Source organism: Anser anser (genome assembly GCF_964211835.1).
Source record: "Anser anser genome assembly, chromosome: 1".
Classification (NCBI taxonomy): Eukaryota; Metazoa; Chordata; class Aves; order Anseriformes; family Anatidae; genus Anser; species Anser anser.
The window spans coordinates 112623496-112644356 of NC_139720.1; the positions used below are offsets into that span (position 1 = coordinate 112623496).

General features: G+C 37.9%; 1 protein-coding gene across 2 annotated transcripts in view; it reads right to left on the reverse strand.

The window, feature by feature from the left end:
* Window positions 1–20861, reverse strand: part of PAXBP1 (PAX3 and PAX7 binding protein 1) — a 28979-nt gene that overhangs the window by 5558 nt on the left and 2560 nt on the right. The window contains exons 3-15 of one of the 2 annotated variants that reach the window (XM_083795172.1): window positions 18871–19047; window positions 16874–16969; window positions 16040–16143; window positions 15076–15296; window positions 13922–14111; window positions 9343–9466; window positions 6939–7038; window positions 6357–6472; window positions 3879–4078; window positions 1727–1871; window positions 1425–1546; window positions 595–671; window positions 263–329 (exon numbers count right to left, since the gene is read on the reverse strand). In XM_083795172.1, coding sequence (XP_083651298.1) covers window positions 263–329; window positions 595–671; window positions 1425–1546; window positions 1727–1871; window positions 3879–4078; window positions 6357–6472; window positions 6939–7038; window positions 9343–9466; window positions 13922–14111; window positions 15076–15296; window positions 16040–16143; window positions 16874–16969; window positions 18871–19047 — 1739 coding nt within the window. Of the gene's footprint in view, window positions 1–262; window positions 330–594; window positions 672–1424; window positions 1547–1726; window positions 1872–3878; window positions 4079–6356; window positions 6473–6938; window positions 7039–9342; window positions 9467–13921; window positions 14112–15075; window positions 15297–16039; window positions 16144–16747; window positions 16970–18870; window positions 19048–20861 lie in introns of both variants that reach the window. The other variant, XM_083795171.1, reaches the window with a different exon arrangement.

Consider the following 20861-nt stretch of genomic DNA (forward strand, 5'->3'; position numbering starts at 1 on the left):
GGTTTGACAAGCAAAATGGCATTAAAAAACACTCAGTTGTTGAGCATGCCAAGTAAACCCACACTGCGTAAGTAAAAACGCTTTCACACTTGGCAATCTTTTGAAGAGGGCAGTGTACTATCAAAGGCTAAGATTACTACTCTAGAGTTCTTTCAACTAAAGAAAAGGCAATTTTATATCTACCATTTTCCACAAAAATGAAGGGGATTTCATTGCTACACTGACTACAGCAAAGATTTATCAGATGTATTTACTGACTTACCTTAACAGAGGACCAAAACTGACGTTGGAAAAACAAATATGGACCAGAGTTCTTGTTTTCTAAGATGCTGGAAAGTAAGAGATTTCTTTAATGAGTAACCAAGACCACCTCTATCTGGAGTTTGCTGACTTCCTCCTTCCCACACACAGTTCATTTCCACAAATATTCTTTTATTCCAATTCTGCTTTGTTTTTGACAATTCCTCACAGCATAGTAATTAGTTTGCTCTTGTATCTAGCCAGTGAACCATACAGAGGTATAAACCCTATCAACCACAGACAGAAGACACTGACTTGCCAACAGAGAGGTCTAATAGTCGAAAGCAAACTTACTTTTTTGGATATAAGGGCATGAATACATCATCATCTAGTGTTCTCCTCATTCTTAGCAACAATGCCTTTAAAAGCATCTGAAACAGATTAATTTTTCTTAGCAAGTTGTCAAAGCACTGCTTATTCATTAACCACTCGGAAATTGATTTTAAAAACAACAAAGACCACATGTGACCCTAACAGTAAAAGGCACATGTACTTAAGCACTCATGCAGAGTCTTAGAGAGTCTATAATTAAGGTTAGAGGTAAAACTTGACGTTTTCAAAAAAAAAAAACTGAAAGCAATGGAATTCCTTTATTGTTAAGCTTCACTATACAATGAGCTACAGTGAAGCCTGGGCTTTTGTCAATTTTAACCTTCTGCTATCTTCCCTATACACGTGCACTTTGGCTGATCTCCCGCCATTCTCAAGGCAACATGGACACTGCATTACACGTGGAATCTGTACTCCTGACATTAGTTCTCACATCATAGAGGGCAAGCAAAACAATGAAACTATGAAGCAATACATTTGGAAACGTTACAAAAGTCTAAAAAAAGAAAAGTAACTGTTTTTAGCTGATCCTTAAATCAAAAATTGCAGACCAAGAAGTCACAGTACATTTGGTATCTCTTTTTCTCTACCATTAATTTTGGGGAGACTTCATTGAATTCCTTCTCCTCATTTATTACCATACTTGACTCTCCCTAACTAGCTAGCAGAGCATCAAAGAATTGAAAAAAATCTTCTTGTTTCTCATTAAACATGCTGTGGTTTCAAATATAGTGTATTAAAAATATAACCAAATTCCTTAATCTATCCCAGATACTTATGAATAAGCAACTTACTTGTGTATTTTTGTTTTCTGCATTCACCACTGAAGGATATCCATCCACTAGTTTTTGTACAATCGCTACCATTCTAGATGTTTGTGTTGTAGAAAAAGGATCCCATATATTTTCAGAAATCACTGTAAGAGATAAAAGAATTACTCCACTTTGCAAATACTCAAATACAGGTACTAAGACACTCAGACACATAGGACACATTTACAAAACAGTAACATCTAAAAGCACGAACAACCACCAGCTAGCTGCTCCACCCCCATCCGTGCTCCCCCTCCTTCATTTTTTTCTTTATAAGGCTATACCTGTTAATTTCGGAAGAACAACTCTCTCTACAATGGTAGGTAATAGTGAAATATCAGCATCATCTTTTTCTTGCTCCTGTTCTTCACAGCCATAAAACAGCAATGATTCAAACCACAACATAGTCTCAAAATCACGACACTTGCCCTAATAAAATGAACAGAGAAGAGGTCAGATTCCTAAACAGAGGTCTGCAGTCAACACATTACAAAAAAAATACATCTGCAAGTATAATACACGTGAAAACTATAACAACATTGCTTTAAAATAGGTTACTTAGTTTTCTAAGCAAGCAGGGTAAGCAGCATTTGAGCATAGTAAAAACATGAAAATGTAGTCCTTTTTTCCTCTACATGTCAGGTACCCCTCTCTACTGGAAGAAAAAAATATATATATATGGTGCATCATGACCAAGTAGTAACTTGATTTGGCGTAAGGACAGGCAAATTATTTCACCTCCTGCTTTGGCTAACCTACTCCTGAAGCAGTGATACTAGTTCCTTCAGAAACAAAGGCAAACCTGATTCCCGAGAAGTGAAGAAAACTTTCTTCCTCTTTGCCTGGACACCACTAACCATGGCATTACGAGACAAATTAGTGTATATGGATAACCCAACCCAACCAAAACCTGAAAGAGGATGGAGAGCACGGTCAGTTTTCCATAAATCAGCCAAATGAACTAATCCATTGTACAACCACACAATCACTAGATCAAATGAAAGTGAAAATGGTGGAAAAAAGACTGCTTTTTTTGGGCAGCAGCTGCCCTACAGATTAAAAATTTCTAATTACACCTGAGGGGTGAAAAAAAAAAACAAAAAAAAAACAGCAAATGTGAGAAGTACAATTCATTTGTGCTGCTTTATAAAATGATGTTTTCTGGATTAAGAAAATCTCTTTTCATGAATGCCTTGTAATTTTTCAAGCTTAGCAAGATGCCTAATATAATAGGAACAGTAAGGCATAATAGTAAAAATGAAGAGATTTGAGAATTCTACACCTTGTCTCCAACTAACTTAAGCTTCATTTTGCCAGCCTGGGAACTCACACGAAACTAGTATAGAGGAAGGGAGAATTCACAAAAACAATTTTAAATTTAATGAAGGCAGCTTTCATAGATTCTCCCACTTATTCAAAGTAAATACTCTGAATGCTCTCAGAAGAAGAATCTCTCTGCAATCAGAGCACAGGAGACAGAAGATCACCTTCTGCAAATATCCTCTTAGTAGTTAAAAAAAAAACCACATTTCTGAAGAAAGGAGAGATGCAGTCATTTGAGGGAAAGGCTGACACATCTGCAGAAGGTGCTGTAGATGAACTACATTTTGAAAGATGAGAGGACAATTTTCTTTCTTAGCCTAGTTTCCTAACAAAACAAGCTTATGCAATTGCATTGTGTGCCTTGACTCACCTCCCATTCCCCAGTAAAAGCCAACATGGCAGAAAAGAGCAAGTTCCTACCAGTACTGTGAAAACAAGCACTTGACTGCTGCAGAAATACCTTACAAGAGCTTTCACTGCCAGGAAGAACAATGGGAGTCGAAAGTTACCTGAACTGTTTGTCCTGATGGCTACTTATGTCAGCACACACACACAGCCTGAACAATGAATATGTGCCAGGGTCACTATGCTGCAATTGTGCTGTCCTGCTTTTCCCACGCTCCCTACCTAATTACTGTGCAATGAGTACTACGTGGAAGACAATTGCCAGCCAGAGTTCTATGGGGTATGAAGGGACAGGTGAGAGAAAGAAAGATATATAATGTAGGGACTTAGATCACAAGTCCACTGAAAAACACACTTCTTGGTTCCACTTCTCTTGAAGAACCACCTTCTCTAGAATCACAATTTTCTCTGAAATATTTTAAAACCCACATGCATTGTTTAATACACTGCTTGACTTTCTGGTCCCTGAGAAGGTACCGGCATGTGCTGAATTCATCTCTGACCTGCTGGGAACACAGAAGACAGTAGTCCTGGAACTTCCTAGGAAAGCACTCCACCCCAAGAGAGGTGACCATTTTAAATTGCACGCCTAGAACATGCTTTTATGAGAAGCACACATCAAAGGTTCAATTTACTTTGTTCTACAGATGTGTGAAAGAACCACACTATATAGAAGCTTATGTGGAAATTGCCTGCACAGGACCTTACCTCCAGAGGAGTCCAGACAAGCAGCTGAAGTCTGATTAAAGGGTTGAACAGCTTTGGTAAACAGAGGCCAATATAGGCATCCTTGTAAGAAGCAAAGTACTTTGAACGCCAAGCTTCAAACTGTGACTTAATACAATCAATTGAGTAAAAGCTTTCCAAAACATCTTCAAAAACTTTGCTGGATTCTTTCAGTATACGATCTGGTGGGGAGGAAAAATACAGCAGTACATTAATCACTATTCCCTGTAATACCTCTTTCAAGAGGAACTTCATTGTTGACTGTCATAAGCCAACTCCTACCAACATAACCAAAAAAAATTAGCCTTAAAAGTTATATTACTTTTGCCTCAAATATACAAAGTTTAAAAAAACACGACACACCGTAAGCACTCTGGCATACCCTCTAATCCTTACTTCAGGAATATCATACAACGATTTTCAGTCTACCAGCTACTGGACTAGCGATAATTTGAGCTGTTTTCACAAAGGTAAGAGAACAGTGTGGACCTAACGTCAAAGCTGGCCTTGCTTTGCACCAAAGTTTGGAACAGCATATCTCCAGGCACCTTCCAACTCAAATTATTCTACAACTTTCTTCATCCAAGTGTAAGTACAGGGCATCTCTGAAATAAGCCAACTGAGTGGGACCTGGCTGACAACACAACTGCTGGACATAATATGGCTGTTGGCACTGAACAACCACTACAATCTCAGAACATTCCTTGTATTTTTTTTGCATTTACAGCACTAGTATTCTAAACAGCCCAAACCTTTTTCTCAATATATTATTTTCTTCTAATTTCTTCTAAAATGTAATTAAACCCTGGAAATAATCAGCCATTTCTGCTACAGCCACACTTTTAAATGTTTTGTTACAGTAGTTATCTGCATACAACTAATAACACGTACATGCAGCAGGTAGAGGGAGGGCCAACAGAAAGTTAGATTATGTCATACAAATACTTTTCACACAGGGATACTGAAAAAAATGCTACGAATAAAGCTAGCAGGTCCAAAGTGCATCCGTCTGTTCCATATGGCCCACTGATCATTCTGGACTATCATGAGAGTGGTATGAATGAAGAAAAAGCTTTAGAAATCCTATGCATGCTCAGAAACGGATGCAACTTGTACAAAAGACTTTTGTACACTTAGGAATGCTGAGTTACAAAAGACAATTCAACAACACTGAATTATTAATCTTGACCATTTAACTTAGTAAAGTGAATTACAGCACCTAACAACCCTTGTTCAATCAGAGCTCTCTTCCTGTATCCTCAATTTTGGTGAACTGGCCAGCAACTGAAGGTGTGGAGATCGTTTGCACTTCTGATGGATCCAACTGCTAGACAGTTTATTTAATTGTTTTTTAAACTGTTTATACTTTGGGTCTCCACAACCACCTACGGCAACGACTTCAGCATTTTTATTACACGTTCTGTGAAAAGTGGTTTGTTTACTTTAAACCTATTCGATCACTTCATGTCCCTCTTACGACATAAATAATCAACGTCATTCTCCTGGGTGCTTCATCCCTTCTCATATGCATATAAACTATTCTATGTATATGGTCCCTACTGCTTTGTTTCTCCACATTTCTTCTATTTTGATTAACTTTTCTTTCATAAGAGTGATAATTGTACTCAGTTTCAAGGTGAGAAGATAATAGGATTATTACAGTAATGTTCTACTTTGCTACTGGTTTCATAGTAACCTCTAGTATTCTGTTTGCCTTTTAACTGCTGCTGTAAAAGCTGACTGTTCCACCAAACTCTCTCTTATTTCAAGTTTCTTACAGTTCTTCTAGCGCTTAATAGGCATTAGCTTAACTTACAACCCCATTCATTGTATGATTAGGGTTATGCATAACTGCATAATAAGATTTACTTGGAGCAAACCAATTATAAAATTACAGAGGAATTTCAAATCAGTCAGTACCATAGAAACTTTCTGTAATGTTTGCAGTCAACATTGTTCTTTGTCACCTGCAAAGTTTGCCAGGCAGTAATAAAAGCCTACAAAAGCTTTGTCACTGTGTTTCTAGACACTTATGCAAAACTTGGGAATATACTTCTTATCAGCAAAAGTAGTTTTGAAAGCACTGAGGTCTTCAGAATTCTACACACAAAACAAAATAATGCATTAACATAAAATCAGTTCTCAACAGATTCTGGAGAATGATAAATCACGTTCCAGACTGGAAGGAAGGCTTAGTACTGCTCACTAACAAGACAATGCCTGAATTAAATACAAAGCATCTCTCTAAGGATGTGGCTATTTATTTAGCTGCAAACTGCAAAACAGATGGGCATAAGAGACCTTGTTGGTCATATTCATAATCTAGTAAGGAACAGTTCTCAAACTTTCTCCAAAATATGCTGAAATATATGTACAGGGCTGCATTGGTGTAAAGCTTTTTTTTTTTTTTGGTCAAATTTTCTGTATTTGGTTGCACAAGGCTGCAGTAGCTTTTCTAACCTCGCTCCATATTGAAGTTTGTAATATCCGTTGAAGTTTCCTCATCATCACTGGAAAGGCCTTCAAGGTGATCTGCCATCTTCCCAGTTTGCTCTCTTGCTTGTCTACGACGAGCTCTGAAAAGGATCATCAGCATAATAAAGCGATTATATTTCTCCCCCTATACAATGAGCATAGTGGCCTAAGCCTGTCACAATTTTTAATGCGAGGAAATTCAGGTTGAAAAGAACTTCCACAATGTCATTACCTCAAACATCCCACTGGGTTGCTTCCTCAAGCAGTGGAAGAGAAACCAGCAGAACACACATATATATTGAACAGGCTTACACTCCCTTAGCACTTTTAAATCATCATCATCTAATGGTCACTTGTTTTGCATGCTTGCATGCTAAGTTGGGATATTTAGGAACATCTCTCCACAGCATACTAGCTTACGTGTTTTCTTCCCTTAACAGGAAAGGAAGAAACACTGCTATTTACGTTAGTGAGTATGTCACGCTGGGTAACGGTATTCTGTGAGTAGGAAATACTCCTAATGAAATTCAAGAAGAAATTCTCAAGCAAGAAATCTCAGTACTCTACCTTCTAGCTTCTCTTTCCGCAGTCCGACGCTTTACTTGTTCTTGATAGAGCACTCTGTCTCGTCCAAAAGAATCAAGATTTGGTGCCATCAGTGCTTTATCTGTAAAATTACATCGATGAAAATTAAAACGTTTAACTATGATTATATAATGTGTTATAGGTTGTCTCACAAGAGCCCTGTGCCTACTTTAAACTAAGTGTAATTTGAAGTAGAAAGTGTAAGATACACCCAGAGGTCTTGAATCCGCCAGTGTAGAGGTTAAAAGAGGAAGTAATGGAGTTCGGAAAAATCTCCACTTAAATGTCAAACAGAAGACTGTTTTCACCATACTTCACTCTTGTCCCTCTCACACAGAGCACAGCTATATAAAAGTCAATGGTTTTAACAGGTATTTCTTAAACTGAATATTCCAAGGCATACAGTTCTCCTTATACAAACATGTCCACCATGTATCTTTTGAAAATAAAATGAACAAAACAGAAGACAGAGAAGAGTGACCTGAGTCAGAATATATGTTACTCCAGAGTTCTAGTCAGAGTCTCTAGCATATATTCTTGACATCACCTCAAGTTTCAAATGCATCAAAATCAGCAGGAAAATAAATCCTCCCCCCCAGCTCCTTGTAAGCCACAATTCATTAAAGATGTTCCCAATGATGGAAAATAGCACAGCTAAGCAGTGAAACTGATCAGCAACCAGCAGACAGATCCAAGAATGCTTCCAGATCATTCTTTTCGTATAAATCTTTATAAATGAACTGAGTGTTAGCCAGTGCTCACCTACCCACTAAAATACAAACATTGAAATCTAAACAAAAGCCTACCCAAATTTCAGAAGTAAATTTACATATTCTAACTAACTCCATTTACTTATCCATCGTTTAAAATACCAGTGATGATCTATGTCCATATTACAATTCCATACCAGAACTACTAAGAGCCTTAAAATACAGATGAAATCATCATTTATTCATTTTTTTTGGATGTTTTTCAAATCTGAGCTATTTGTCTTTACAACGAAGTAAAACAAAACTGGGCAGACAAATTTAAGGTCACTTATATCCCGTTAGCGTTCTGACACTGTATGAAGGAATGCAAATTGTCCACGTCTGCAACACACATCAAATCGAAGGCTGGCATCAGTTCACTGTGTCTTGAAATAGTTCAGTTCCGTCCCTCACATTACCACAGAACCCAGGGAAGATGATTCTCAGAACTCCCCAATACTAAATAAGATCTCCCTTTAAAACCCAGCCTTGACAATGACCACTATTACCTGCTCACCATCTAAAACCAGTCCAAAATAGTCCATTCTAGGTTTATTTTAGGAAATTCATTCACAGTACACTAGATTTCTAGTTCTCACCACAGGACTTTTATGGTAAAACTGCAACGCCTACATGTGATACCTGGGGCTCCAAATAAAGTCCTAAAAGGAATACAAACACTAACTGCTCCGTAAAGACATGACCAACTCTGATGCCCTAATGCTTTATCATACTCAGTGAGTTCTAATGGTACCAACATTTCTTCTCTGGGCACGCTGTGACAGAATTGGAAGTGGCTTGTACTATAGGATTTTAGGCCAGCAATAGGACAGACAAGAAAGACATTTTAAAAAATGGGGCGCTCTTCAAAGTGGAAAGACAACTACTATTAACGTATTTTAATCATCATTTAACATGCAGATTAAAACCTCCTCCAAGGAATGTGTGTTTTCATGCAGGTTAACATTTGGACCTTTGTAGAGTTTTACATACTGAAGTGATCACCGCAAGAAAACTGCTCAGTGAGGACCCCCCATCTCAACACGCACACTAAACTGGTATTTTAGCTGGCTAATTTTAAGCTGTAAACCACATAGAGTCATTGAGAGTCATTTTGTATTAGTCTGATTTTTAACAATGGCAATAATCTCTTCCAGTTTTTTAGCTTTAGCAGCTAAGTGTCTGAATAGAAATACTTATGCTACCTACAAAATAGAGCATGAGAGAAAAGTCAGCTCTAGCCCAACGCTTCATGGCTTTGTACAGAGTTAACTGTAGATGCTGCAGGAAATTTCCAGATTCAAGGATGTTTAAAAAAAAATGTCCTGACAAAAGAGGAAAATCTGGAGTCACGTGCTACCACTACTGTCACTGCCACCATGCATACATTTAAAGTGCTAGGAAAGAGAAAATACAGTTAAGAGCAACAGAAAGGAGAAATGAAGTCAGTTAGAGTAGCTTTGAGTTTAAACCAAAACAGATTAGAGAACTTTTAATCTAAATTTGCTTCTACCTATCTCAAAAGTAAGGATAAACTTCAAGACAGTTTCATACTTTTAAACATTTACATTTAAATTAGCCATAATAAGTAAACAAGGTTGTTTAATGAATAATAAAAACCTTCAAGATGGACTGACTTGAATGGCTTGAAAACTCCGAAGATTCATCTTTAATATCATCTTGTCGTCTTTGGACAAGGCGGGAAGCTCGCTGTTTGTACAGCTGGTGCATTGCAGATTCAAGTTCGTTAATCAGGGGCACCTGTAAAAATACAACACACTACGTAATACCAAATTCTTCAGGTGCTTAGTTTTCTGGGGTGCCATACTATTCCGAAGCATAATGCTGTCACTGCACTTCTAGCAGCACAAGCCACTTTATTTTAACCATTTGTATCATTTAGACCAGTAAATATTTCAACTTGAAGAAAACGCATGCATTCAATGTTGTCAGCTTTCAAGCACAGCAAGTGTTCTGAAAGTCATTTCTGTTGACTGAATGAGACTACACAGTAAGACAGTAATTCCACTGTGTGAAATGTTATTTAAAAGTACTCTGATTTTCTCTACTAAGTGCACTTGAATGTTGCTACAATGCTTACAATTCACTAATCTCCCTGTTTCCACTTTATCTTTAAACAAGAACGTAGTAGTATTCTATAGTTAGATGAGAACCTGACTCTACACAATAAAAAAACAAAAACAAAAAAACAAACCCAGAGCATCAATCTAACTAAATCTCCTAAAGCCAGCAGCTACTGTTTAGCTATAACTTTCACTAGCATATACGGAAGTATCACTGAAATGCAGTAAAACTATGCTTAAACATATTATGCTAACAGGTAACTCAAATCAGTAAAAATGTTATTCTAGTCTATCATTAGAATCAAAACCACACAAAGCATGTGAGTTCTGCATTAAGTATAATCTTTGAAAGATACAGACTTAAGTTGGATCAGACCTGCCACAAAAAAAAAAGTGGACTGAATTTCAGTAGCAACAAAAATAGATAACAGCTAGGAATTTCCTGACATTAAATAGCAGATTCACTGCCTACTTCTGCAGAACTTCATTTCCTGGGACTAGTTAAAATTAGACCATCATAAATATTCAAATATAAAACAGAATTTTTAACAACCTCCTAATTTGGAAAGGCAACTCCCATGAATCAGTTGCTTTTGGTATGAACACTTATGCCGTATCCTCCTTACCTCCAAGACATATGTTTAGTCCATAGTCTTCCAGCCTTTTAGCTCAGATATTTCATTGCTGCCTACCATCCAGGATTACTTTTTTTTTTTTTTTTCAAAACAGATAAAATCAGAAATTGTTTCCTGATGTAATTTAGAATGTGACTCAGCAGCTATTAAAAAAAACAAAAACAACCTTCTCCTGTAAAATTTAAAACTATGAGATTATAGCTGCAGGGCCATTTCAGCTGAGAATGACACACACATCAGAGGACACATTACAACGAAAGAAATTTTAGCTCTTTACAACAAAGTGGTCTACAGGGATCAAAATCAAAGGAACTCAACATACATATAACTCTCTTTTAGGGAAAACAAAGCAAAGGGAATGAGAAGGGGAAGGAATAACCCAGTGTTGGAAGTCTAAATTCTGAGTACAAGACAGTTTTGAAAACCCACGTAATAATTTAAAAATAAAACAACAACAAAAAATAGTTTTATTGCAGTTTGCCATTGAAAACAGAGCTTCTTGCCTTAAGTGTGTCAAGGGAATTCTAAAACTGAAAAGTTAAATGAAAGGTTTTGGCAGCATCCCTACAGGTTCTTTCTATAATTGCCTCAGGATAAAAAAAAAAACAGTTATGTATGTGTATATGTGAATCCACTCAAATTATTTCCCATGTAAAATGCAAGAAACTTAGAAGCCATTATTCCTCTATAATCAATGCTGTGGTTGATGAGTGACTGACAGATTCACTGACTGCTACAAAGTTAGAGCTCTCATTCATTCACTGCTTCGTTTAGTCATTACCTTGAATTCAATTATTTATTTTACTTCCCCCCACCCCCCCACTTTCACTGTGAACAGCATGAAAACTGGAAAGCTCTCTGAACATTTAGAAGACAAGGATAATTTTAATCTACAGTCCCCCTTTTCCTGATACACACAGTATGTTTCGATAAATTGCTTTTGCATGTAAAATAACAGCTCATCTAATCATGCTGTCACAGGTAGGCTGGTAAGAATTTGATTTTTCTGTGCCCCTTGTATTTTCTCAGGCTCAAAAAGTAAAGACACCTTACCACTTTCTAGCCTTCTCAGTAAGCATGATTTTGACAATAAGTACTTGTGAAGGAACTACTAGTCATGCAAGCGTCTTCTATTTCACTGATTTTTATCATTTAAGGGAAAAAACATTATATAGGATTCGACACTTCTGTTGCTTGTTTCTAAGTTTCTCAAAGAAGTTGCCTCATTGTACTCTCCATTGCACCTTACCAATCAGCAAAGCGTTTCTAACATTCAGTATCTCTTCAAAACCAGAATACAAGCAAAATGGTCTTGTTTGGATGGGGGTCACGAAGGACTGAGCATGGTGTATAGGTGCAGAAATAAGGTGGTAGGAAGACGAAGGTCTACCTTACGATATTATTTTCTGTTCTCCAAAACTAAGTCAATGGACATATATAGAAATTCTAGGGCATTGGACAAGAACACCGTGCACTCATTTGTGATTGTTCAGCAACCAACTTTTTCATTCAGACAAATAACAATGTGAATTCGACTAATAACCCTGACTAGTCCTGACAGAATAAAAAGAAAGCATCAGCGCATCAGATTTGGAAGGATAGGGAGCCCTGGTTTTATACAAATTTGGGATATGTGCTTATATATATGTATATACACACACACACACACGTGTGTATATATTTGTATGCATATATACAGACACACATCCACAGTATCATATATACACACTTTCTTTGCTTTTATGTTATAATCATAATAACTATATTCATTATAAACACACATACATGCACTTGTTTTAAATATGAAGTAGCCAGGGCCACAGCTCCTACAAAAAAGCTGAAGGCAACTTATCTCTACACTCAAAAAATTGGATTCTATCTTCCTGCTGCGTTTCATTATTTCACTGAAGTGAAAACTGATAAATCATTTTACTACTTTATTTTGTTCCCTCCTCCCACCCCTTTAAAAAAAAACAATTGCAATGTCCTGTGGGCTACTCTGAATTTGATAGTAATTTTGTCATGCTGAAAGCACTGAATTCTGAAACAGATTATTTGGCCAAAGAACAGAGAAATACATAGGACATCATAATTAACGTCATATGCCTCTGTTAAACTGACCATGTCACATCCTAATTTTGCAACTCACTGTACATACAGAAACCTCTAACTGAAAACAGAAACTGACTTAAGAAGCATGAGATGGAAAGTAACACCTTACAAGTTCAAGGGACTGGCATGTGGGGTATTTTGGGAAAGTCGGGTGTCCAGGTGTAGAATCTTTAGAAGACCAGGAAAACAAAGATATATCATAAGAAAGCAACTTTAACAAGCCTGTTTGATAAACTATCAGCAGCTAGTTTTCTTTATCACAGCTGGAATTGATTTATTTCCTAGTATAGCTAGGTAGGTCAATTCCCTTCGGACGAACTCAACTGAAATTGTTACACTATTAGTTAACAGTACACCTTCCTGGTTTTTGCTCTTCTTCAGTGAACAACACTTTTCAAAACCGATCAGTTAGCTGGGCGAATTAACTGGTCCACACTTCCTTGGGCTTGTTCATAACTGATAGCTATTCTCCAGCTTACAGGACTGAAGATGGGAATCTCCGGAGACAACTAAATGCCGAACAATTACTGTCTAACTGATTAGCAACCAGAATGCTTCTATATTCCTCTCTCACGCCTAACAAGATAGCTAAGCAGCAGCTTTAACCACTCGGGTAATAAGAAGATACCATGCTATTGTATTAAAGTCAGAAGGCAACAAAGAAATAGCCTATGCACTGCTAAGTGAATTTTACAGCTCCTGTATGTGTGCATACGCATGTATAAACACACACATACGTATTGAGGAGCTTCTCTTAGTTTACAAAAAAAAAAACCCTAAGTAAATATAGCATGAATAAAACAGGGTAAAAGAATTAAATTCTCAAGTTAGAAATATACAAGAGTATCATACTATATAAGTTGTGTTTTCGGTATTTTTTTTTTTTAAATAAAGGTTGGGTGTTTTCAGACTGCTACACTAATTTTAACTCCTTCAGACACTAGAACACTACCAAACACGTGAAACTGCCTGACAGGAGGAAGTTTGTAATAGCACAAAATACAATTTTCATATTGTGTTGATAAAGCATTTAAAGAGCTAGCAATGTTGTAATTCCGTCATTATTTCTGCATGTGTTGAGTATCAGGTTAACAAAAAATGGCATCTGAGTAACCTTGAAAAGCCATAAATCTAAAAAAACAGAGAATCTAAAAATGTTTTTAGCTTATCTGAAGTCACTAATCTGTTATACTGTGAAATAATGGTCTTTGATAACAACCTTCACTTTTCATCATGCTCTCTCTTCAATATTTGAATAACCAAACCTTTAGGAGAGTATGTTCTCAGGGGACTTTTTGAAAAAACAGAGATGTGTTTGGCATGTACTAAGAGTCCTTTTTTTTTTTTTTTTTTTTGAAAAAAGATGAATGTTTTTGCATCCTTACCTTTTCACTGAAACACTCAAGCAAGTCTTGGACATACCCTCGCATTTCTTGCAAAAACTTATACTGTTCACCAATACCCCCAGAAGACCCTTCTAATCTTTCAATTGCCTTGGTAGAGTCCTCTCGGCTTTGCTGATGTTTCTCATATTGCTGCCGATTAGCTTTGTGCAATTCTTTCATAGAGTCCAACCTGAGGGGCAACGGATAAATAACAAATTTACATCCAAAAGTCTATATATTTCAGACCGTTGTGATATTAGACAGTGCAAGTACCAAGTATATATATGGAAATATTGTAAAGAGACAACCTCTAACTTTCACTTGTCCCTTTCTCCCCTCTACATAAACAGCAAGACTAATGATTTAAATTAATTTTCTAGACTATGCTGAGTGCATTGTACTACCAGCTCAATTGTAATTCTTACAAGGAGATGTAGCACTCAGAATACTGCAAGGCCGACCCTACAGGAAAACTGGGAGGAAAAGGTATTTACGGAACAACAAAGAAAAAAAAAAGTATATGTAGGAACTATAGTTCCTACAAGGCAGTTGCCTTTGTCTACTAACTTAATTTACTATCAGAGTTTGTAATGCTGCACTGGGCATACAAACCAATACTGCAGACACGTAGAGTGCCAGGCTGTTCATAACTAATGATTTCTGACTGCAATTGGGTTGTTCATTCAGTAGGACATTTTGTGTACCTGACAAGCAGATCACAATGTTTAAACCAGAAAAAAATATCTATGTTTACATTAAAATTTAAACTCTTTATCTACTGAAGGGTAAAAATTTGATTTACTGTTTAAAAGACTGCAACTTGACAAGCTAAACACCTCACTAGCCTTTCAATTCTTGACTATAAGACTGTGTAGTGTCCAGAAGATGAAACTCAGACCTGTCTTCAACAAGATCAATGGTCACATATTTAAAGCTTCACTTCCAGAGAAGCAATCCAAGGAGTTTTTCGAACAAAGTGTCAATGTCATCTTCACTTTGAGCTTTTTTTGTTTGCCTTTTTTTTTTTAATGGATGTGCCAGTCAGTACTTTTCCAGCGATGAAACTCTGTGTTTGCTCACCAAGACTAAAAGGCGCCTGAGGAACAGAAAGCTAGGGGACAGGTCTTTAAGTCTAAAAAGATGGTCTGTCCTACCTGTCTTTAAGCTGTTTCTTTACCAAATCAATAGTAATAGGAGTCATCTCATTACTGGGTGTTTTGAAAGGAACTGTATTATCTGTTTTTTGAGACTTGGTTTCTGATGATCCATACGTAGCGTAAGTGTATGGAATGCCGTATGACGAACCATAAGACAATGTCTGGTAAGTGTTCTGGTAGTACAGATTATTCACTTCAGCAGGCTGACTTGGTTGAACCTAGAGGAAGAGGATATGATTGTACTGTGTTAAAGAAGGGAGAAACTTTGTTTCACATCTCAAAGCTTACAAAGTGCAAAATGTACACAGAAACATACGAATGTAATTCTCAGAAACACCTTTTTAAATGGACAGTCTTAGTATCATTATTATTCTAAATATTTATACTTACAGCAAGTTACTAAATGACACTTTTAACCAGCCTACAACTCCTACAACAACCAAGTATTTGGGACTGCATTAATTTTGCTAAGAGCATCTATTAGAATCAGCGTTTGATTTTGATTTTGCTGAAATGTTTTTTAAAAAACACTTATCTTCAACTGAGTGACAATTCACTATGACTGTACAGACAACATATGGCACAACCTGCTACCAATTCCAACTCCGTTTACGTCACAACAGAAGACACGTAAAACAGCAATGAAGCACATACTGTTTACACAGACTGAAAAAAACACTGGTAAGAACAGAGGTCTCTTCAAAGCATCATTATTCTTGTTCTTTTTGAGGCCGCAAATAAATGCTGTTTACATGATCAGTATCTACCAAGAACAAAGAGACTAAAGAAATGGATACCACCAGATATTTAAAATCTGACCTTTCACTTCTTTTTAAAGAGTATCAGAAGTTACATACTAGTATTCTCAGACAAAACAGCCTTCCATAAACTCCCCAAGTTTGTAATGAATTTATCCAGCATAGCAGAAACAAACCAAAAAGAGCTCAAATGAAATACATGCCTGAGGTATGTTGATTCCTTTCCGTATCTGTTCTTGCTCCCATCTACTGAGTTCTTCATCTTGTTCCCCTGCCACCAGTGCTTCGTCATCACTTCCCTCAATACCTGAAGAGGAATAAAACAGACAGGTAACAAAAAGATCATGTATTCATAGTAAGGGCCATGAGTTCCAAAACCTAAAAGACCACACTTTGGTGGGAATATCTCAGTGCATTCTCCCTTTTTCTTCACAAGGAATTAAGAATGCTAATCTGTAAATCATTATCACAGAGGTTCCATTTCAAAAATCCAATGGCTGAGTTTGCAATTAACTGTTGATAAAGCCCCCTAATAATATAAACCTATTACCTTACTATTTCTCCTCCTCCAGAAGATTATTTCACCTGTTTGCCAGGAAGCAGAATCCTATATTGAAGAACTAATGTTTTTCTTTTGACAACTATATACTTCCTAAGAAGTACAGGAACAACACTAATTGCTCCTTAGTTTCTACCAGATTAAATAGAGTTGTGTGCTTCCAACCAAAAGAAGATAGCCTATGCACAAAATTGTATACGCAGATTCCATTATGCAGTACTTTTTCTTAAAAGAGAAATGTAACTCCAGATTTATGCCTGTTTAAAAACACTTTGTTTAAAATTGTTAAAAGGGAGCACTTGCAGTAAAAACAGTGCAAATAATACCAGCTGTCTCTCTAAAAAGGTTTTACCTATTTCCTCAGCAATCTTTTGCCTTTGGGATTTTTCCTTCACTGTAAAAACTATCCTCCTCTTCTCGTCATCATCTTCATCATCACTGGCATCATTTTCATCTTCTCGAACAAGGCGGCCTTTACCTGGTTCACTGTCAACGGGGGTAAAGTCTCCAAGTTCACGAGCCATTTGACGCTTTTTTCTAGCGGCATGAATAAAAGCAGCATCTGGAATTTCTCCTAGAGATAGACGTTTACATTGTTAAAACAACTGCTGCAATAAAACAGGTATTGCGACTCCTTATTACTTATCTCTGCCACCCTATCAAAACATCTTTGCAAACCGCAAAAAAAGTGAGAGGAAAAAAATCCGTACTCACAGAAACATTTACAAGAAACTTAAAAGGTACATATGCAAACTTTATTACTCAGACCAGTAACTCTTAAAGATGGGATCTTTCCCAAAAGATCTGGCTCTGCTTCCATTAGCTGACATGCCATAAGGGCAGACGCCTCATGTCCCTCTGGGATATATTCCTAGAATCACAGAATGGTTTGGGTTGGAAAGGATCTTAAAGGTCATGTAATTCCTTCCCCACTGCCATTGGCAGGGACACCTCCAACCAGATGAGGTTGCTCAAAATCCCATCCAATCTGGCCTCAAACACTTCCAGGGATGGGGCATCCACAGCTTCTCTGGGCAACCTGTGCCAGTGCCTCACCACCCTCATAGGAAAGAATTTCTTCCTTATATTTAATCTAAATCTGCCCTCTTTTAGTTTAAAGCCATTACCTCTTGTCCTATCACTGCACTCCCTGACACAGAGTCCTTCCCCAGCTTTCCTGCAGGCCCCCTTCAGGTACTGGCAGGCCGCTGTAAGGTCTCCCTGGAGCCTTCTCTTCTCCAGGCTGAACCACTCCAACTCCCTCAGCCTGTCTTCACAGGAGGGGTGCTCCAGCCCCTCGATCATCCTCGTGGCCCCCCTCTGGACTCATTCTAACAGGCCCATGTCCTTCTTGTGCTGGGTCCCCAGAGCTGAATGCAGTGCTCCAGGTGGGGTCTTACGAGAGCAGAGCAGAGGGGGAGAATCACCTCCCTCACCCTGCTGGCCATGCTTCTTCAGAGAAGAGGAAGCCTTTTACAAAACCTGACTGCTGCACCAGGAGGAAAATGAGGCTCCTGATTATGTCATATCTTGTCCTGATATTGCCCCTAACTCTTCATACTTCTGGAGAACAAAAATCCTCAACCATTTCAACAGATGATGGTAGCTCTGAGATCAAAGGACATCAAATAGGAGTAACAAAGCTAGTAAGAAAAGATTGTACAACTGAAAGGAAAGAAAAAAAAACACATGTAAGAAGAAAAAAACTAACTTCCCTAGCACTGAATGAATGCAACTTACTTATACATTATAAAGAATGGCCCCCACAAATCAATCTTTGTAACATCAGTAACTTTTTAACATTACTTTGCCTAGTCATGCACAAAATGTTGAAGTTCAGATTCTCTTAACACTTGAAATAAGGTATTTTTTTCAAGCTAGCAGTACCTTTACAGATGCAATAACGAACATATCGCGCCCTTTTGCAATTGCCCCTAAAGGAAAAGTCATTTGAGAATCAACTAGGATCCCAAGCGTGCAGATGGAGCTTCTATTTGGCTAGATGGCCACCACATTAATCAGCTACCGATCAGCAAACTACTTTCAAAAACACTTTCTCAAATGGATTTCTTTGGCCTCAAGGCCTGATAAGACTTCATTAGACAGAAAAAGATAGGAAACCATTTGAGACACCTTGCAGATGTGTAACCAAGACATTCAAATTAAATACAGTATTTTAACTGAAATCAGTTAAAATTCATGTTAAGTCACCTATTCCAATCTAGATATTTCTCATAGTTTGTCAACACTTTGAGAAATTCCTGGTTTTGACATCAAGATTAAGCATTCTGTAGTAAAACATCTTCTCCAATAGGGCTTGTAAAATTGAACATCCTTGGAAAACTGCATTCTCTTGAATCCTCAGATGCTGGATATACTGCTGAAAAACATTCCCTAATCTCTCAAATATTTTAGTCTGCTGCAAATGCTGGCTAAAGCATCTGTTAATATATCAGATGTATTACAATAACCAACCTGGGCGGAGAACATTCAGTGAAGATAGAGCACTTGAAAAAGCCCCACCAGCTTTTGGTTTTTCTTCTTCCTTCTCACTTTCAACTTCCATTTCTTCTTCACCTTGTTCACTGTTTGCAGTCCCATCTTCTTGACCTATATCCTTAATCTGTCCTGTCTTTTCTAGTGGTGGTTCGACTGTTAAGACAACAAAGCCCACATTTTACTATTTTGTAAAGGTCACTTGGAGGCATTTTTTTAAGGTCTAACAATCTAAAATAAAAAACAAATGAAGATGCTAAATGATAATTTTACTACTTGGAATCTAGCAAAATATGCAGATATATCTGCATATATGTAGATATATAAAAATATCCTTTTTATTTGTGATTTAGTCACTAACATTCTCTAAAAATGAAATGTTACAAAGCAGAAACCACAGCTACATTCCACATATTGCCAAGTATTAAAAAAGTGAGGGAACTTGATAATTAAATTCATACGTACAACCTTCACACAGTCTCTTGTGTGACTAATTAGAAAGCATTGCCCTTGTTGTGCCAAATCTTTCTACAAGAACAGATTATTTCAAAAGAACTGTTTCACTTTCCTCCTGTGCTGAGGTACAACATTAACCTGCGTTAGGTGGGCAATACACAGATACAGGCAGCATAAAAACACAAATTAAATCCAACTATCCAGTCTACACTGCATACATCTGAATTTTTAGACTTCAGCATTTGTTTAGAGAATCCAGACATCTGATTCAGTATCAGCCCCTGCACTATAACGAAGCCAACTACAGATACAAAACAAACAGAAAATAAGCACACACTAGCCATGTGCAAAATGCAAATCTTTACAGAGCCTTAGTGACAGAAGCGAGAATGAAGATCTGGCTTTCCACAGGTGACCTGAACATTAGCCACAGAAGTCATAATTTCTGTTTCTGCTCACACCCCATACCATTACACAGGCAACTTGAAGAAAAAAAGAGAAGGAAAAAAGTAGGGGGGGGGCAGCTTTTTAGCTTGGCAAGTAGCGTGTGGTTTGGCTTCCACCCAAGAGATCATAGAATCATTAAGGTTGGAAAAAACCTCCAAGATCGTCTGGTCCAACCGTCCCCCAACCACTGCTATCACCCACTAAACCATGTCCCCAAGCACCACGTCCAGCCTTTCCTTGAACACCCCCAGGGCCAGTGACTCCACCACCTCCCTGGGCAACCCGTTCCAATGCCTGACTGCTCTTTCTGAGAAGAAATGTCTCCTCATTTCCAACCTTAACCTCCCCCAGGCACAACTTGAGGCCCTTCCCTCTAGTCCTATCATCAGTTATCTGCAAGAAGAGGCTGACCCCCAGCTCCCCACAACTTCCTTTCAGGTAGTTGCAGAGAGCAATAAGGTCTCCCCTGGGCCTCCTCTTCTCCAGACTAAACAACCCCAGTTCCCTCAGCCGCTTCTCACAGGACTTGTGTCTCAGGCCCTTCACCGGCTTTGTAGCCCTTCTCTGGACACGTTTCAGAGCCTCAAGGACCTTCCTGTAGTGAGGGGCCCAAAGCTGAACACAGTACTTGAGGTGTGGCCTCACCAGAGCAGAGTACAGAGGGACAATGACTTCCCTGGTCCTGCTGGCTACTATGTTCCTGATACAAGCCAGGATGCTGTTGGCCTTCTTGGTCACCTGGGCACACTGCTGGCTCATGTTCAGGCAAAAAAAGAATTTGTGGGTTTTTAAAATGCAGAAAAAGTCCTTTTAAGATTTTTAAAGAACTAACTAAAAGTTAAAGAGTTTTGTGATTGGAAGAAGGGAAATTTCTCCATCGTACCACGTTCAACTCTCGTAAGTTTCAGCTCTATCAATGACGTTTTTTGATCATAAGCCCATCACTTCTAGACATGGGGCTGCAGGTTATTAGTCTACACAAACCAACCAGCAGAGGAAAAAGAATCAATACACTTTACCAATGAGCTTCCCAATAACCAACAGCAGACGTACAATGAAACTGAAAT